The sequence below is a fragment of the Cheilinus undulatus genome, linkage group 20 (genome assembly GCF_018320785.1).
Source record: "Cheilinus undulatus linkage group 20, ASM1832078v1, whole genome shotgun sequence".
NCBI classification, from domain to species: Eukaryota; Metazoa; Chordata; class Actinopteri; order Labriformes; family Labridae; genus Cheilinus; species Cheilinus undulatus.
This window is the reverse complement of record NC_054884.1, coordinates 19775706-19793497: the sequence shown is the minus strand read 5'-3', so window position 1 is coordinate 19793497 and position 17792 is coordinate 19775706. Positions and strand designations below refer to the sequence as shown.

At 38.0% G+C, this 17792-nt stretch overlaps 1 protein-coding gene across 1 annotated transcript in view; it reads right to left on the bottom strand.

Annotated features, from left to right (window-relative positions):
* LOC121528522 (zinc finger protein 385C-like) overlaps positions 1–17792 on the bottom strand; it is a 112824-nt gene that overhangs the window by 63006 nt on the left and 32026 nt on the right. The window contains exon 2 of the mRNA XM_041816021.1: positions 4068–4361. Within this exon, the coding sequence (XP_041671955.1) occupies positions 4068–4361 (294 nt within the window). The remainder of the gene's footprint in view (positions 1–4067; positions 4362–17792) is intronic.

The window sequence follows — 17792 nt, the reverse complement described above, 5'->3', positions numbered from 1 at the left end:
CAGAATAGAGGTCATGTTCAAAATATTGTGCATGATTTTTTCAGTTGATTGCTGCATTGTCAGACTCTGATTTCGCTCTCTGGATTAAACATCTCCTCAGTAACATGAAAACGACAATACAGTGGGCTCTAGCAAACCACTGTAGTGGACAGTGTTTATCTAGTGTGTTCAAAAATGCAGAAAAATTCAATAAAAAACAATATAGCAGTAAAAAATAAGATAAACATTATCTGGACAAAAGTATTTGGCCACAGCTGTTAATTATTAAATTCGGGTATTTCAATCAAACTCATTGCCACAAGTGTATAAAAACAGGCCCCTAACCGTGCACAAACATTTGTCCAACAAAACGGGTCATCCTTCAAGAGTGTTACTGGGATGGATGCCACCTTTGCAATAAAATGGTTTGTGAAATTTCATCCCTGCTGGATATTCCATAGTCAACTGCAAGTGATATCATTAGAAAGTGGAAGTATTTAGGAACAACAGCAACACAATCGATAAGTGTGAGACCATGTAAATTCAGAGAGCAGGGCTGATTATAGCTAAAAGAGTCCCAAACTTACACTGGCATTAATGTAAGCACAAAAACTATTATCTGCCTGACTGCACGGGGCCAGCTGTGAAGTCTGGTGGAGGAGGGACAATTGTATGGGGGTGTTTTTCAGGGTTTGGGCTAGGCCCATTATCTCCAGTGAAGGGAAATATTAATGCTTCAGCATACCAAGACATTTTGGACAATGCTATGCTTCCAACTTTGTGGCAACAGTTTGAGGAAGGCCCTTTTCTATTCTGACATGACTGTACCCCAGTGCACAAAGCAAGGACTATGAAGACAAGGTTTGATGAGTTTAGTGTGGAAGAACTTGACTGGCCCACACAGAGCCCTGACCTCAACCCTATCAAGCACCTTTGGGATGAACTTGAACAGAGAATGGGAACCAGAACTTCTCATCCAACATCAGTGCTTGACCTCATAAATACTCGACAGAATGAAAGGGCACAAATTCAGACAGAAACACTCCAAAATCTTGTGAAAAGTGGATGCTGTCATATCTGCAAAAGGGGGACCAACTCTGTAATAAAGAAAAAAAATTTCAATAATAATAATAATAATAAACTTTATTTGTATAAAACCTTTTAAAACAGAGGTTTACAAAGTGATTTGACTAAAGTAGGGATGCATGATATTGGATTTTTGCTAATATCCGATATGCTGATATTTACAAATTAATTTTAGCTGATACTGATATTAAAAAATAGTTCAGATCTAAAACATCAATCCTTAAAACACACTTTAAAGTGTAAAGAATGAGGATGATTAAAAACAAAGGCTTATGATGATGTAGGTCTGTTGGTTTATACAGCCAATATTTACAGCTGATACAGGCAGATTTTTATCGCCAAAATATTGGTTGTAAATGTTGGCAGAAATTTTCCAATACCGATAATTCACTTTTTAAGCTAAAATCTGCAGATACCGATATCATACCGATAATATTGTGCATCCCTATATAAAAGTGCATATGTATATTTGAATACAATGTCATTAAAGTCCCTGTTGGTGTGATAATCAGGCCGCCATCTCTACCTCTTTAAAGATGCTACATGCTAATGTTGTGCCAAACACAATTAGACAGTTAAAACTGCATGCTACCTGCAAACTGGACAGTAAGTTTGCCAAAAGCAACAGATCCTTTCTCAGTCACATGACTTCATCAATCACGTACTTCCAGTCCGAGCAATGTCAAATAAGCATCTACATGATAAAATAAACCCTTACTACAATTTTTATCAATATTGGATCCGAGACCAAGACTTGCCCGGGACCAGAGTGCACCAAGACCAAGAAAAGACCCAGACTTTTGGGGGTCAAGACCAAGTCAACAACGAGACAAGACCAAGAACATAAAAATCAATTAAAAAAAAAAAACATGACAAGGTTGATCAGTTAAAGAGCATTCTCTCTTTACTTTTAGTTTTCTTTTTAATAAATTTGACTGATAAAAACAAGGTGTCTGCAACTCTTTCAAAGCACAACATGCAAAAAATCTGAGGCCTAAAGTAAGTGTTCAGAAGTATTTCTGACTAATACAACAGGTAGACAGGACATGGACTATTTCTTTCTCTCTGCTTTAGATCATTTTCACACCTTAAAGTATGAATTATGATCTGAAAAGGTTATTATCTGACACAGGAAAATCAATAACATACTGATGATAACAAAATGAGGTTGAAGTGAAGGAGAAACTAAACAATGGGTACATTTTTAATTTAATTTCATCCGCCGGGTTGAATCAGGGACAGCTAAATATTTTTTGGCATGCCTGCAGATACAGACAGCCTCATAAATCAACATTAAAATGAGCCATCTTATTGGGCAGTTTTTCATTTGTGGCTATTTTTTTCAGTTTTGATTGATCAGGCTGGTCAGCACTGCAGAATGACACAGGTGCTGCTGAGGGAAGCTGATTAATGGCCCTTCATCAAAGCAGGTGTGCAGAAAATGCTGGAAAATGGCGAGACGCTCTGCTGGAATAGTAAATATATACAGAGTGTATGGTCTGCAGATGTTAATATTTGCAGAGACTACATTATAAGTCACAATTAATGAAAAAATGAATAAACAAAGTCGTTCAGTACCAGGATACAGTTTCCAAGACTTCAAATGAACTATTTCTCCATATTTTTATGCCAAAAACATGCAACACTGGGCTGACAATTGAGTATTTTCATTAATTTCAAGGTCAGCACCAAGGAAAAAACAGAGCTCCAAACCCTACATTTCTGCTTTTTTAATTGTTAAATCAAGACCCAGTATCTACACTGTAAAAAGGTCACTGTAGGTAAGTTCAGGCACATTTTTTACAATAAACTCAAAAGCAGTCTTTCCACTCGTAAACAGGCCCACTGTGGAGTAAAAAGTGCTAAAAAAAAGGTTGAAGACAAAATAAGAGAACCACTGATGATACAAGAGCCCTACAGTAAACATCAATTTATAGAGGCTCATAATGTCCTGTTTTTGTTGGAGCTGTTGATCACATTGTGATCATTTTAAGGCTGTTTGCAGTGTCGTCAAGCAAATAGAAAGTTATGAGTCTTTGAGTCAGTGATCTGCTACTTTATTACATAAGACTGCACAGAGACATTTTTACAGCAGATGTTTTTGCTCGTCTTTGTACGGTTCACTAAAGTTGCACCAGATTTAAGACTCGGGCATCACAGATGACATTTCACTGCTGGGACTTACAATGTAATGGAGCCATCGCTCATTCAGTGGTTAACCATGTGCCTGCTTTGGGGAAAGGACTCTATTTACAGATTCTAAATAAAGATGTAGAATCTGTACACACAGGTCATGATCTTCACTACGTGGTAAGGTTTTTATTTCTAATCTGTTGTCCAAGCTGTGCTGACCAGTCACATATCAGCAGGATTTGATGTATGCAGGTTTATAACATATGATGGTGATTTTGTCTCTAAAAACGGGTTCTGCATAGAAGTGCAGTTAAATTTCATTATGGCTCAAACATTTAAACTTGAAGCACATAGCTGCCGGATGCTGTGTATAAAGCAAATCAGTGGTTACACTAACTACATAAAACACGTCAGAAATGATCAAACCAAACTCCATTTAAACAATTGAAAGTTTTTCAAAAATTCTGGAAAATGTCAGGACAGACTGCCCCTGAAATCATCCAGAGTTGCCTTTACATAATCCACCTGACAGCTTGAGACTTTCTGTGTGAGGGGTGTCTCTATCGGTTATTGACGTATCAACAGTATCTTGGAATGAATTGATTCTGTGAATGAGAAGTGAGTATAAAGAGCTTCATGATGCACATTACAGTCCCACAAGCTGCTCAATAGTGCTGTTTTCTACGTTGGCCTCTAGCTTACTTTTAATTTCCTGAGTAATGCCTGCTAAGCTCACACACTGGAAAATTTCAGGAGTTTTATGTATATGTGAAAACACCAGTAAATAGGAACTGATTAACTTCTGCAACAAGATATAGTTTGCACTTTGCTCTCTCTATCAGAGCTAAATAAACTCAGTGCATTCTTACCTGAGCTGACAGCCTTAGCCAGTCGTCGCAGCCTCCTCTGGTGCGTCTTCCCCCTGTAGTGAATCTGGGCCTGGGCGCTGGAGTTCAACTGAATGTTGCACACCTGACACATCGTGGCACTGCTGCCGCCACCGCTGCCTTGACGTCGCTCTCTTTTCGCCCTGTGCCCTACCACCACCCTCCTCTCCTCTTCATCTTCCTCCTCCTCTTCTTCCTCCTCCTCCTTCTCTTCCTGCTGGGTCTTGGGAGGGGGGCTACTGTCTGGCCAGTCAGGGCTTTTGGGACGCTTCATTTCTGGAGGCAGAAACAGGAGACATTTTATTTTAAGTGATGTCTGCATGTTTTTAAAGCCTCCACAAGGGGGCGACAGAGCAGTATTTTTCATATTTGGCTGTACCAAACAGAGAGAATTAAAAAGCAGACAAAGGAGGCTTATTACTTTGATTTATCTACATCCACTGACTGTTCCCTGTCAGCACATTAATATGACAAAAATGCATTTGTTAAAAACCTTTCACATCCCATTATAGACTCAAATCAAGGGCAGGTACTCTGTCAGAGGGTGTTAAGACTTTAATTTCATACCAGACGGTTCTTCCTAGTTTAACCTGGACCTTAGACATCCATTAACTGGCAACAATGGCCTCCCTGAGCGAATCCATCACAGGCACACGTACAGTCTGTAGATAAGTATCTTGCTTTGTTTTATGTTTTTAGACAATAAAAGCTGATTCCTTAGGGAACATAAAGGTAACATGTTTCTTTGTGAGAGCTTTTATACCTGTAATGGTCGAGCGATTTTGACAGCATAAATCAAGCTGCGGCTCAACGCCGGCATGTGCAAACGCCACCAAAAGACTAACTGACTCCTTTGTTTTGCTGCTGTTTATATGATAATGGAGTCAATTAAGCCCTTGTGGTGATGGACGTTTTATCTCCCGCCTCGCTGAACGCGCCAAACAGAAACCATCATTTAGAAAATCTTTGCTGTTCTGAAAAATGCTATTTGACTGGTTGGGGGAGATGAAAGTGGAATGGAAATGTGTTCGCTTGAATTCATCAGCTGCAGACCAGCGACATCAAAGCTGCAGCCTGGCCGTCTCCATGATGATTTGAATGATGTTTTACTGCAGTCTGGCAGTGAAGGGGACATGAGTTACTGCCAGTGATGATAGTGATGAAATGAGGCATGTTTCAGCAAAAAGGTGTGTGGGAAAAAACTTGAACACAACAAATACATATGTGGTAACATACAGAGTGTCAGAAAACATGAGGAAGGAAGGCCAATCACCATTTTAAAAGCCAGACTTAGAAAGTAGGCCTGCTGTTTGACCCAGAGACACCCAGCACATGCATATATGAATTAACAACAACAAATTTTAAAAGCTACAACCTGTTATTAAAATACAAAGTTAGTGTAGCAGTATACTTTAAATATAAATCAGTGATCACTAAATCTTCTTTATACAACACAAAAGAGCAGATCTACTCTGTACTCCTGGTTATACTGTTAACAGAAGCCAAACATTAACCCACTAAATAAATATAAAAACATACGAGCATTTCTTCAATCACAACATTAGATAAAAAATAAAGCTTTTCTTGTTTTTGCTAGTTTATGTGCTTCTTGCGCAATATTGTTAACATGAAATATAATTTCTGTGGTTATTGTTGGTGTGTTTCTTTCTGTTCATATGTGGATTGTTGTTTTTTTAAGGTTTCATTTATTTATGACTTTGTGGGGGAAGATTAATTTGTGAAACATGAGTCTGTAATCATAAAAATTTCCCTTAGGGGAGAATAAAGTTAAGGCATTGTTTTGTCATGTTTCATATGGTATATTGTTGCATTGTAGTTTGTATCTTTATCTATCCTATCTTGTTATATTTCTTCTTGTATCATATTCTAGTGTATTCTAATGTACTGTATTGCAATGTGTCATACCAAACTGTATCTCATATTTTACTGTATCATGGGTTCACTATAGAATTGTATCTAATTGTATTGAATTTCATTGTATTGTACGTTGTCAGTATTTTTTGTCTTGTATCATATTAATTTATATTGCACCTTATTTTATAGCGCACATTGTATCCAACTGTATTGCATTGTATTTTATTATAATGTGTCACACGTTACAATATTGAAATGTGCCATTTGGAATCATACCGTGTCATATTGTGGTATACTGATCATACTATAATGGATTTAATTGTAATGTATTTATTTATATGATATTGTAATGTATCATCTCGTATTGTTTCCTATTGTATTGCATCTTACTGTAGTGACCCAGTGGGTGCCAAGGCATACTGTTGCACGCTTGAGTTAAGTCTTGGTGTGCCATTGCTCAACCATGCGTTATTACTACAAAAAACAACCAAACATACTGTAAATGTGTTAAAGAGGCTATTTCAGCTGTATCTTGTGTTTCGTTTCTGTTATTATCATCTTTATCATGACGTGTGCTGCTGACCTCTTGGCCAGGTCAACCTTGTTAAAGAGATTTCGATCTAAGCGGATTTTTCATCTGGTCAAATAAAGGTTAAATAAAAAATAATGAAAATCATATCCCAATGTAATATAGCATATCGTAATGTAATGTACCATATCATAACATGTTGTGTTGTATCGTATCGCATCATAATGTATCGTATCGTTATGTAACTTATCATAAAGTAACATTATATATTGCAATGTACGGCAAAGCAACGCATTGTAATAAATCTTCCTGCGTATTTCATTGTATTATAATGTATCATTTTTGTATCATATCATATTGTATGGTTTTGTATTGGATTGTACTGTACTGTACTGAATTGCAATGCGTCAAACTGTACTGTATCATTTATTGTACTATGTTCTATATTATTATTCTATATTTTATCATATAGAATCATATTGTATCATCATTTATCATGTTGTCTTTTATTACTTTATTATTGTAAGAGTTTGAGTGTCATACATATAAAGACTTGGGGGCTATATAGGTACACTAAAATTTAATTTGTGAATTCAATATGTTTATAAAATATCAAATGTGCAATAGAGGTTATAGTATAGTTATCAATATTTTTACAATCATGTCAGTAGTCCTGCATGCAATCGCTCATATTGTAATTAAAACAGAATTTTAGGCCTGCAGGATCGGAGAAAAATTTGCAAGCATATCACAGCATATCATTAACTGATGTTGTAATAATGATGAAGGTCTTCAATTAAAAATTGCAGAATGCGTAAGAGCTTTAAGTCACAGTCTTCATTAGGAAATGGAAAATATTATTGGCATGATATCAGTATCAGCAGATACTAGCTTATAAAGGTAAATATTGTATCGCAGAAAATTTTTGCTGATATTTACATATAATATAATATAATATATATCAGCCATACATACAGGCAGTATTCATCATGGATCAGCCTTAAATATCTGCAAAAAGTACAACAATACCATCAGGTTGTCTAGGGCGCCACACACTCCAGTAGGCCCGCAGTCAGCCACCTTGTGTTTTGTACAATAAAAAAGGCGTGCATATATTGGTTTCTGTATTGGCTAAAATGAGTTTGGAAATATCGGACATCCGCTAAATTCCAGTATCGTGCACCCTTAGTTTTTATGTCTCATTGATATTCTCTATGTTATACTCATTTGCCACAAAACCCCCCTGAATCCAAAATACAATCTTATTTTCAACACTAAATTGGCATCAATTAATCATAGAGGGGCAGAAAATGCCTGAACATCTCGCTGCATCAAAATGGTATCAAAGAAAAAATGTATTACACCCAGACCTCCTTTCACTGGGTAAAACTTGAGGAGGCAGGGCAAGGAAGCACTGTGTCTTTATACTGTTAAATTCAGACTGCTATGATGTGTTAAATGCAAATGATTACACCAGTATTGAAAGTTTACTAAGAAGTGCAGTCAATTAAAGAGTACCAAATACTCATTAAATATAGAGCGCATGTAAATCCCAATTGTCACAGCAATCTGGATGAATGAAGATTATCTTTAATTGTGTCTTAAATCTACATTTCAAAAGCACTTCTGTTAAAAAATTCTGAGCAGAAATTTGGAAATTGCATGGAAATTTCATAATTATTTAAATACCACGTCTAACACATTTGACATCAGTTAAGATTCTGGGATTAAGATTTCTGTCCAGAGTCAAAAGGTTGGAAAGGTTCAACACTGCTTTAAATTTGCTAGGATATCTTATTTTGCCAACCTGATTACTCTCCCTCATGACTGTTTATCGTATCACCTCCTACAAAGACTAACACTCACGTCATTTTTTACATCCTGACACATTGATTGTTTTCCAGCCCACCTGCTGGATGTCTCGTTGTGTTAGTCAGCTGCTGGAGAGCAGCTCAGACTGCTGCTCTGGTCTCCCAATTCTTCAGTCAGTTACTGTTTGTCCTCAGTATTGATGAGACGAGAACAGGTTTAGTCAGAGGAAGGTGTGGAAAGGCTGTCTCTCTCACTTTATTGTCTGGAAACAGTCTGAATTCTCATTTTGAATAGAATGCCATAGAAAACAGTTTCTGTTTACTTTTGCATGAAAAGGATTAAATCAGTCTTTGACAGAAATGTGCAAATATATTGCATTAAAAACACAAGGTAATACAAACAAACAAGGTGGCACATAACACTGGAACAGCCAAAACTGCACTTCTGACTCCCTTCTAGCCAGCTGGACTTGATGCCTGACAACCCTATTATAGAACAACTTAAAACAGGTTGCAGTCCAGCCAGAAGCTGCTGCTTTCTGCTGAATCACTGCACCACAGCTAGAACTTCTTTGTCTCGCGGCTAGAAACAGCTGAGTCCTCTGGCACTGACCGGAGACTAAATAACTAGTACTCTGCAGAGCAAGCTGTGGCACCTGCAGCACAAGCTGCATTTAGTCACCAGATAATATGACACTCCTTTAAAAACACTATTGTGGGGATTTCTGTTTATAGTAATTCAAATTTAGATTCCTTTGAGTTGCACTTCATCCTTACAGGACACTCTGCAAAATATTAATTGAACATAACATTTTTAGTGTGCTGGTTTTGTACAGCAGGGCCCAAATACAGAGACTACAGTCCTCAAGCACTCGATCCTGGTACTGTTTGGTGTCCATCTTCCCCCAATCTCTCTCCCATATTTCCTGTCCCTTTAGATACTGAGGTATTTATAAAAAAAACCTTTGCAAAGAAAAAAGAAATGCATACAGCCCAACCAATAGAGAAATAAGCTGCACCACAAGAAGGAAGTGTTTTCAAAAGGCACCAAAAATGCACAAAACAAGCCTAAAAGGCAGAGCTCTGAATTAAGGAAATGTCAGGCACCTTATTTCAATCTATTTGTCTTTCTTTTGCCTTTAGTATTTCTTTTTTGGCAGGCTAGACTCTATTATATCTATGACACAGAAAATTATAAAAATTACCATCTTCATAGAACAGCTAAACTGTATGAAAGAAATCCAACATTTATGAAAACTCACTGAAATAAAACCAACAAATAAACATGAAATAAGATCAATTATCTCACAGGGATCATGAAGGAAAAAGGCCTAATGGAGTGTTACAATAAGCAAATGAGTGGGGTTAGTGACACTAAAAAACTAAAATTCTGCAAGAAATATGAAAAGAGAGCTGTTTGCTTAATATGGTGGTTGGAAAAAATATCTTTAGGGTATGAAAGATGGAGTTTGTTCCCACCTACAATGGCTAACACTTTGTATTTTGAGGTACTGAAATTTTACATTAAAGACACATAAGATCTGTTATCCTATGCTAAAAGTTTTAAATGGTAAAAACTAAAAGTGTGTCTGAGATAAACCAAGGCTGTACAGCAGCACAGGGGGTTAAGACACAGCAAGAAAATTCTTGGTTCACACAGACCAAAAACATGCTCACTAGGTTAACTGGTGACTCTAAATTGCCTGTAGGTATGAGTGTACCTGGTTGTTGGTCTGTAAAGATGAGGACAAAATTATCAGCCCCCCACAACAATTTCAATTTCTTTTTAAGTATTTCCCAAGTACTGTTAGAGTGTTGAGATAGCTCAGCAAAAAAGTCATATCTAAATGGGGCTAGACCCTTGTAGTTTTTGGTGTTGAGGAATGTTTTGTTTCTGTGTGCAAAGTCAACTAATGTCCGAACCCAGAAATGCAACTGCATCCTGCATCCAGCTCCTTTTCCTCATTTTTCTCCCTCAGTCTCTCATACCTGTTTACAATTCTATCCACTGTCCAAACACTAAAAAATAAAGACAAAAAACGTCCAGAAATAAATCTAAAATAGTAATACAAAAAATAAAATAAAACTAAAAGTACCCGAAAAATACTTTCTAAAAAATGAAATTTTGTCTTGTAATTAACTGGCGACCAGTCGAGGCTGTAAACCCCCCTCACCCAGTGACAGCTGGGACTGGCTCCAGCCCCCTGTGACCCTGAATGGAGTAAATGGTGTAGATAATTGATGTGATCAACTATTCTTGTGCATTTGATTAATGAAAAACTGATTTGTATGCAGTCTGATCTAAAGCTGTGGCTCCCAACTTGAGCCGTTTTAAAGAGAATTGAGACAAAACTTTTTTTTTTTTAATCGTTTCAATCGTTCAAATTTGACAAATAAAAAAAATGCAGTTTGACCTTAGATAGAGTAAAACATATGACTGTATATGACACACATGCATGCCTTTGTTTTACTTCCTTTCCAATGAAAGTGGGACATTTTTATAGCCTAACTTCTTCAGGAATTACCTTCTCTAAAAACCAGCTTTGTCATCAGATAAAGAGAGATAAGTTAGCAAAATTTGGGAAAAAAAATCATGATTTGCTTCTTTCATGAGGTAATGGATTAAAATACATTAAAGTCAGGACCACTTTTTCAAGAAACACAATTCCCACCCATTAAAACTTTTAAATAGCAGCTATTAATTAGCACTTATGCTGTCATTTATATTTGGCAGTGTGGCTGTTCTGGGATCCCCCTGCACACGTTCCTGCTCTTCCTATGCTAGTAAGGAAAGACTGAGGCAGGGAGAGAAGCAGCAGAGGACAGAAATCAACAATAACAACAAAATGGCATTGATCCAGTCAGAAGCAGAATAAAGGAGGAGCTGGGGTGGAGGAGGGCTACATGAACAGCTTGTAAAGAGAGCAGCCGGGCAAGAGTGGTTTAAATGAGGTAGCATGAGAGAGATTAGCCAGTAGGGTGCTGCTTAAGAGCAAATCAGCGGGTGGAGGGCTTGCATGAGATCAGCTAATCTCAATTATGGCAGCACTTGACTCCGTAGCCTGCCTGAACTAATGCTGTGTTTGAACTTTTGGATGTTAATCCCTTCCTTACATCTCAGTCTTTTGATTATTTTGATTTTGTTATTCTAGTGACATGTTCATAGCCCAAGGAAAACTCTGTCATGACCCACTTTTGGGTCCAAATCCACCAGTTACGAACCACAGCTCTAAAGCATTGGTTCCCAATCTGGGGTAGGAGAGCACCAAAAATCTCATGTAGGACGCAAGGCTTTGTCTGCTCTGATGTTGTCAAGATTTGAACATTTTAACTGTTTTAATCACAAAACACTTGTGAAGTAGTTTATACTAGGGCTGAACGATATTGGAAAATAATCAAACTGCGATTTTTTTTCCCCAATATTGCAATTGCAATTTGACATGCGATTATTCCTTTACTTTCCTTTACTCCTAAACAAGGGCTTAACAATTCTTTAAAAGTGTCTAATTCTGATGATTTTGACTCATATTGTAAATTGGATATGAATTGTTGCAGTACAGGGTTTTTTAATAAGAAAAAAGTACAAAAATGAAGAAGGTAGGGTTTTTTTGTAGATTGTTCTAATGGAACCTGAATGACTGCATGATATGCCATGCATAACATCTCTGCTGCAAAAAACAAGTTTAAAACTGGTATTTTGACAAATATTTTAGGTCAAAGAAATATTGCACCTTTTGCAATTAGAAAATTGCAGCAGGCCATATTGTGATTTAATCTAATTTTCGATTAATTGCCCAGCCTGAGTTTATACACAGGTGTTTTGACAGGAGCAACATGTGTTGACCTATTTTCTTGAGGTTTTATCAATGGAGCAATTAAAATTGATGTTTTTCACAGCAATGTCTCACTGTTTTACCATGTGAGCCATGGAAGGCTCAGCTTTATTTATGAGTAGGGGGAGCTCCAAGGAGAAAAGCTGGAAACCACTGATCTAAAGTAGGGTTATGGCTGCTATTACTTTTCAAGAGAGAGGGTTCTTATTCTCGATCTACCTTTAATGTGTTGACTGTGAAATACATGTAGCTGAAAAAATGTGCAAAACTACAGCCTAAATATCAAATGTAATTATACAAGTCATTTTAAATCTTTGGTCATTTCTCATTATATAAAACTAACCTTTCTTGCAAGTACTTCTTTCCATGCAGGAAACCTGAGCTTAACCTTCTGACCCTGGTGTTGGAGATAAACCCAAGTGAGCCTGCTGTACAGCCTCCATGCATCATGGATCTGCTGTGAATGTTGAACAGCTTCATGAAACAGAGAACCATAACAGGAGAATCTCAGTATCTTTATCTGTAAGCCCAGTATCTGTTGTGCTCTCCTCTTAACGATGAAGCTATCTTTTCCTGGCAGTTCTTTAAATACCAGCACTCATCAGCCTGTTGAGATGAGGGGGAAAAGCCAAGATTATATGCACAGGCCATAAATGTGGCATTAAATCTTACTATCTCTGACTTTAAACTCTTTTAAATTAAAAATCATAAACAAATCAGCATCACACAAGGCACTCAGAGACAGTGTTTTCCCTAAATAGTAAGCTTAGAAATGTCTTACTGTGTAAAAATAACCGTGGTATTTCCTGCTGTACTTATGTAAGTACAGTCAAGGATTTCACACATAATCCTGCAAATTTTCACAGCCAAAAACCACCCTGTAGCAAAAATAAAAAACACAGTACACTTCATATTTGCTAATCTGATGAAATCTGTTCAGTCTGAGATGACTTTTCAGCTTAAAATAGAAAGGGACCTCCATATTTTGACCTACTGTATGATATCTAATGCTCCAATCACTGCCATACAGGGCATAAAGCCTTCTTTCAGAACTAAGACATCCTGCATTTGCGTCTTGTTAAAGGCTTCCAGTTAATGATTCATGTCAGCGCTCAAACTACATAGCAGATATAAATACTTATTCACCTGCATATAAGTCCTGTCTCTCTGTGTAATACTCTGCTAACTTTCCTGCCAACCGCATGCCCGACATCTTTGTTTTATGGCCTCGGACAGCTGCAGGGAAATGACCCGTCAAACCCATAAACAACTGTATCAAGGGACTCACTTGTTGCAGTGTAATGTTCAACACATGGGTGCCTATATGAATGATGACTTTATTACTATGCTCCCAGATATGTATGGGTCTTAAGCAATGTGGAGCCACATTTCTCTGAACTTAAAAAGAGTGCAGCATTTATCTAACATCTAGTTTTAAAGTCCCACTGCAAACTAAGTTTTGAGCCTTGGAATAAAAGCGTAACAGCTAATTCTGTTTGGGCCAAAAGAAAGGGTATCAATCTCTAAAATGTTTACATAAAGGCACCCTCAAGTTCTGGAAAACAACCTGGGAAAGCTGAAGAGATTTTATTGGGATGCAGTGGAAAAGTTGGCGAATGCCGAGTACTTCTACAGTGCTGGTTTGGTTGATGGTAAAACCCAGGGTGCTAATCATTTCTTCTTCTTTGGTGTCTGTCAGAGGCAGGTGGCATCCAAAATAATTGCAAACTTGAAAAATAAAACTAAACAGGAGTAAAACCACCCGTCTCTTTAATGTTTGGTGCATGTAGTAACACAACAAATGCATCTGAGAGGAGAAATGGGCAATCAGGCATTGCTATCAAAAATGGTAATATAACCTAAATCTTCCCCTACCACAATAAAACACCAAGCCAAAAAGAAGAAGACAGAGCAAATCCATAAAGAAGAAGTACACAGTGGTGCTAGCAGATCCTCTAGTTTCTTTAGTCTAGTTTTGCAGGGAAACTGCAGGTCATTGGATCATTGCTTATAATATTGTATCGGTAACCCTGCAAAGCTGATGATTGGCCAGATTCAGTGTCTGTCATCAGGCAAATCCATTTTAGAAAGCTCTGGTCTAAAACATTTGTGCCTGGTTTGAGAATGACCTGATAAATCAGTGTCATTTAAGGAGAACAAGGCAGTAGCTACAGGCCGGGTTTAGTTGTACTGCAAGCTGGTAAACAATGCCTCCACCTGTGAAGTGATTAGCTTGGATGTAGCCACAGCAAACAGTGTATTTCTTTATGAAATGGAGAGCAAAGAAACACACTGACAGCTTTTCTTGGTGGAGATCGTTTCTGCAGGACAGGCATCTGCATGAGTTTGAGTCACCAACTTGCTCCACTGATAGTGAACACCAGTAGCAGCTACTTGATGAGTTCATGTGGATCACTTACTTGGGCTGAGCCTTTCATGTCATATGTCTTGTTGTTCTGATTGGCCCATGATGAATGAGACAGACATAACCTCTGTCCAGTCACCCTCTGGGAATTCTTTCAAAGTTTCTGCCCTTCACAAACACAGATTATGAACGGTCGTCGAAATGGATGTGAACTACCTAATGGCTGGTCAGGTTACTGATTTGGTTCCTTGACTGGTGAACTTGTCAATATACCAATACCGATGATGATACAAATACTTACATGTCACTGAGTACATGTGTGGGTGTGTGTGTGTGCTTTCAAGTCAGACTTTGCCAACAAGATAACAGACAGCCATGTTATGTTTTTAGCACCAACAAGCATGAACATAAATCGCCTATGTTCCAATCAGAGGTTTCTTTCTGCTGGAGTGAGATATCTTGACTGGTGTTTGGATGTATGTCTCTCAGCGCCTTATCAGTATGAAAATGTTAGTTTAATTTTCTTAGTGCATAACCAGTTTTTTACCATATGGCTGGTTGCAATACTGACCAGACTTTGTGGATGTGTTGGTATTCAGCATATAATTTGTACAATGTCTTTATGGGTAAAGTGCTGAAACAAGGCATAAAGCAAGTGCTAATTCCGTGCAAATTGTCCTAATTGTGGATGCAATCGATATTTTGTTGAACTGGTCCTTCATTTTTAAGATTGTCTTATAAGAACCTGCAGGGCACCAGTTAGGCTCAGTAGATGGAGCAGGCACCCATACACAGAGGCCTTAGTCCTCAATGCACTGATCACAGGACTGTTTCCTGGTCTCGGCAGGCCTGCTCACAGATTTGGCTAGGCCCTGACAAACCCAGGGAATGGGCCCCTCAGTTGTGATTTATTGATGGTATCAATGTACAGTATGTGTGTTGGCTCAGTAGCATTTTGCCACTTTCAACCCATAAAGCCACTACTGACCCATTTTGCTACTTTCTGCCTCTTTTTGCCTCTGTTAGACCATTTAGACCATTGGCTGGGCCACAAAAAGCTCTCCCTCCTTATGGGTGACACTGGGTCTCAGTGCTGCTTGGTGTTTGCCTCCTTCCCTCTCTCTCCCGATATTTCCTGTCTGTCTTCAACTATCCTGTAAAGATAAAGGCAATGCCCCCCAAAGTAATGTTTTCTTTTGTTGTTATTGTTTTTTTTTTTGTTTGTTTGTTTGTTTTGTTTTTTTAAGAACTTGCAAACCCATACAGGTAGTTTTTACTTGTTCTGTCCAGACTCATTTTGAAGGTGGGCAGGGATGTCTTCAAATGAAATGGGCACCGACTCAATGCACCAATAAAGTGTAATTTGCCCTCGTCTTGCTAACAGAGTGAGGAGGATGTCAATCAAACACAGTCAGCAGACTCCCACACACTCCTTAAGAAAGCTCTTATCACCCCAAATAATTTTAGTCATCTGGTGTCTGCTTGATCGCCTGTGTTTTTACTAGTTTACGTCTTTGCCATCATTTTTTAAAGGACAGTTACATGAATAGCTTTTTTGAGGGATATCCATGACTTTTTTTTACATTTAGGCCTCCTCAGTGTGGACTGCATTTACTGTTCTGATAAAGTTCAGATTTAATGCCATCAACAGGTCAAATTCAGCTGAAAAGCTTATTTTTCAATGTTGCCATTAAAGTTGTATCCATACATGGCTGCGTTCTCTTCATTTCATTAACACTAAAAGTAAAACACAGCAAAAACTGAAGTGTTTAATTATCAGTGTTAAACCTTAAGGAGTTTATTTTGACACTCAAAGTGTAATTTTATGTCCATGCTGAGGTAGATGATCTCCGCCCACTGCCATTCCAAATCTAAGGGGAGCAGAGTTTTCCCATCATGCTTTATGCAGAGTTTAGATGTCTGTTAACCTGACACGCCAGATGGATGTGTTTCACACATCTATCTAGGACAGCTTCAATACGAATGATCTGAGAAAAGGCAGAGGTTTTGAAAATAACTCAGAGGGTGACTGGATGAACGTTCTCTCCGTCACATCTCTACGGGCCAATCAGAGCAACAAAAAGTGACGTAGCCGCTATCAAGCTGTGCATGCACAGCTACTGAGGAATAATGCGAAACATGGCGACTATAGACAAATGTTGTCAAGTTCTGATAAAACTGGCGCATTAGCAGCATCCACACTAATCTCTTCCTCCATAGCTGCACCAGCTCTTATGCTGCTTGTTAACGTCATGACTCTGCTGCACCTGAAAGTACTGCCACTCGTCGCCGATTGGTCCTGTCACTTTGTAACCGGGCCCAAACGGTTCAGATGGGAGCTTAACAAGATGGATTCGCCAGTGAAAAACAAGGAAACGGGCCTATCCATCTGCTTTGCAAGGTTAGATGTCTGTTGGATGTGTTATAGATGTTTTAGATGTATTTATAGGTTTTTAGATCGTGCCTGCCTTACAGTAATCACTGCTGGGATTCATTTTCTTTTGTTTCTGGGGAATTGTTGTTGTTTTTGATTTAAATATTTCTGCACCACAAGTGAAGTTATCAACTTAGTTAGACACTTTCTGACTGTTGTAATGGATGGGCTAAAGCACTGATCATTAACTGGCAGCCCGGGGGCCATATCAGGCCTCCCAAAGCTTCTTGTCCGGCCCCCTGAAAGATCATTAAATTCAGAAGAGGAGGAAAAGAAGATGTTGTGGTTTTTAAGATTATCTTTTGGCTTTAATGTCTGCAGCTGTTAAATCCATCCCACAAACAATTGACATTAAAAGACTGTAGTTTTAGAACGACTTAACATTTGATCTGTTTTTACTGAAATTTATTGTCATAATTAGTAGATATTTATAAAAGGGTTAAGATTGGCACAAGTGCTGCAAAAATGAACAGATAAAGTGGAGAAAAGGGGTTTAATCATAGTCAAAATGGGTGATAAGTGGCAAAATGGGTTGTGGAGTGGCACAAAGGGACAGAAATTGGCAGAAAAAAGGCGTGAAAAGAGGATAAAATGTGGCAAAAAATGGTAAGAGGAAGAGGCAAAGGGTATCCAAAATTGGTTACAAATGAAAAAAAAGTGGAAAAAGGTAATAAAAGGGGTTCAACAGTGGCAAAAATAGAAGAAGAGAGGCAAGAATGGATAAAAGTGGCACAAAGGGGATAAAACATGCAGGGAAAAGTGGCTTAAATGGGTTAAAGAATGGCAAAAATTGAGTTTAAGAGGCAAAAAGTATCAATAATGGGTTAAAAGCGGCAAAAATGGTTTTAAAGTTGCAAAAA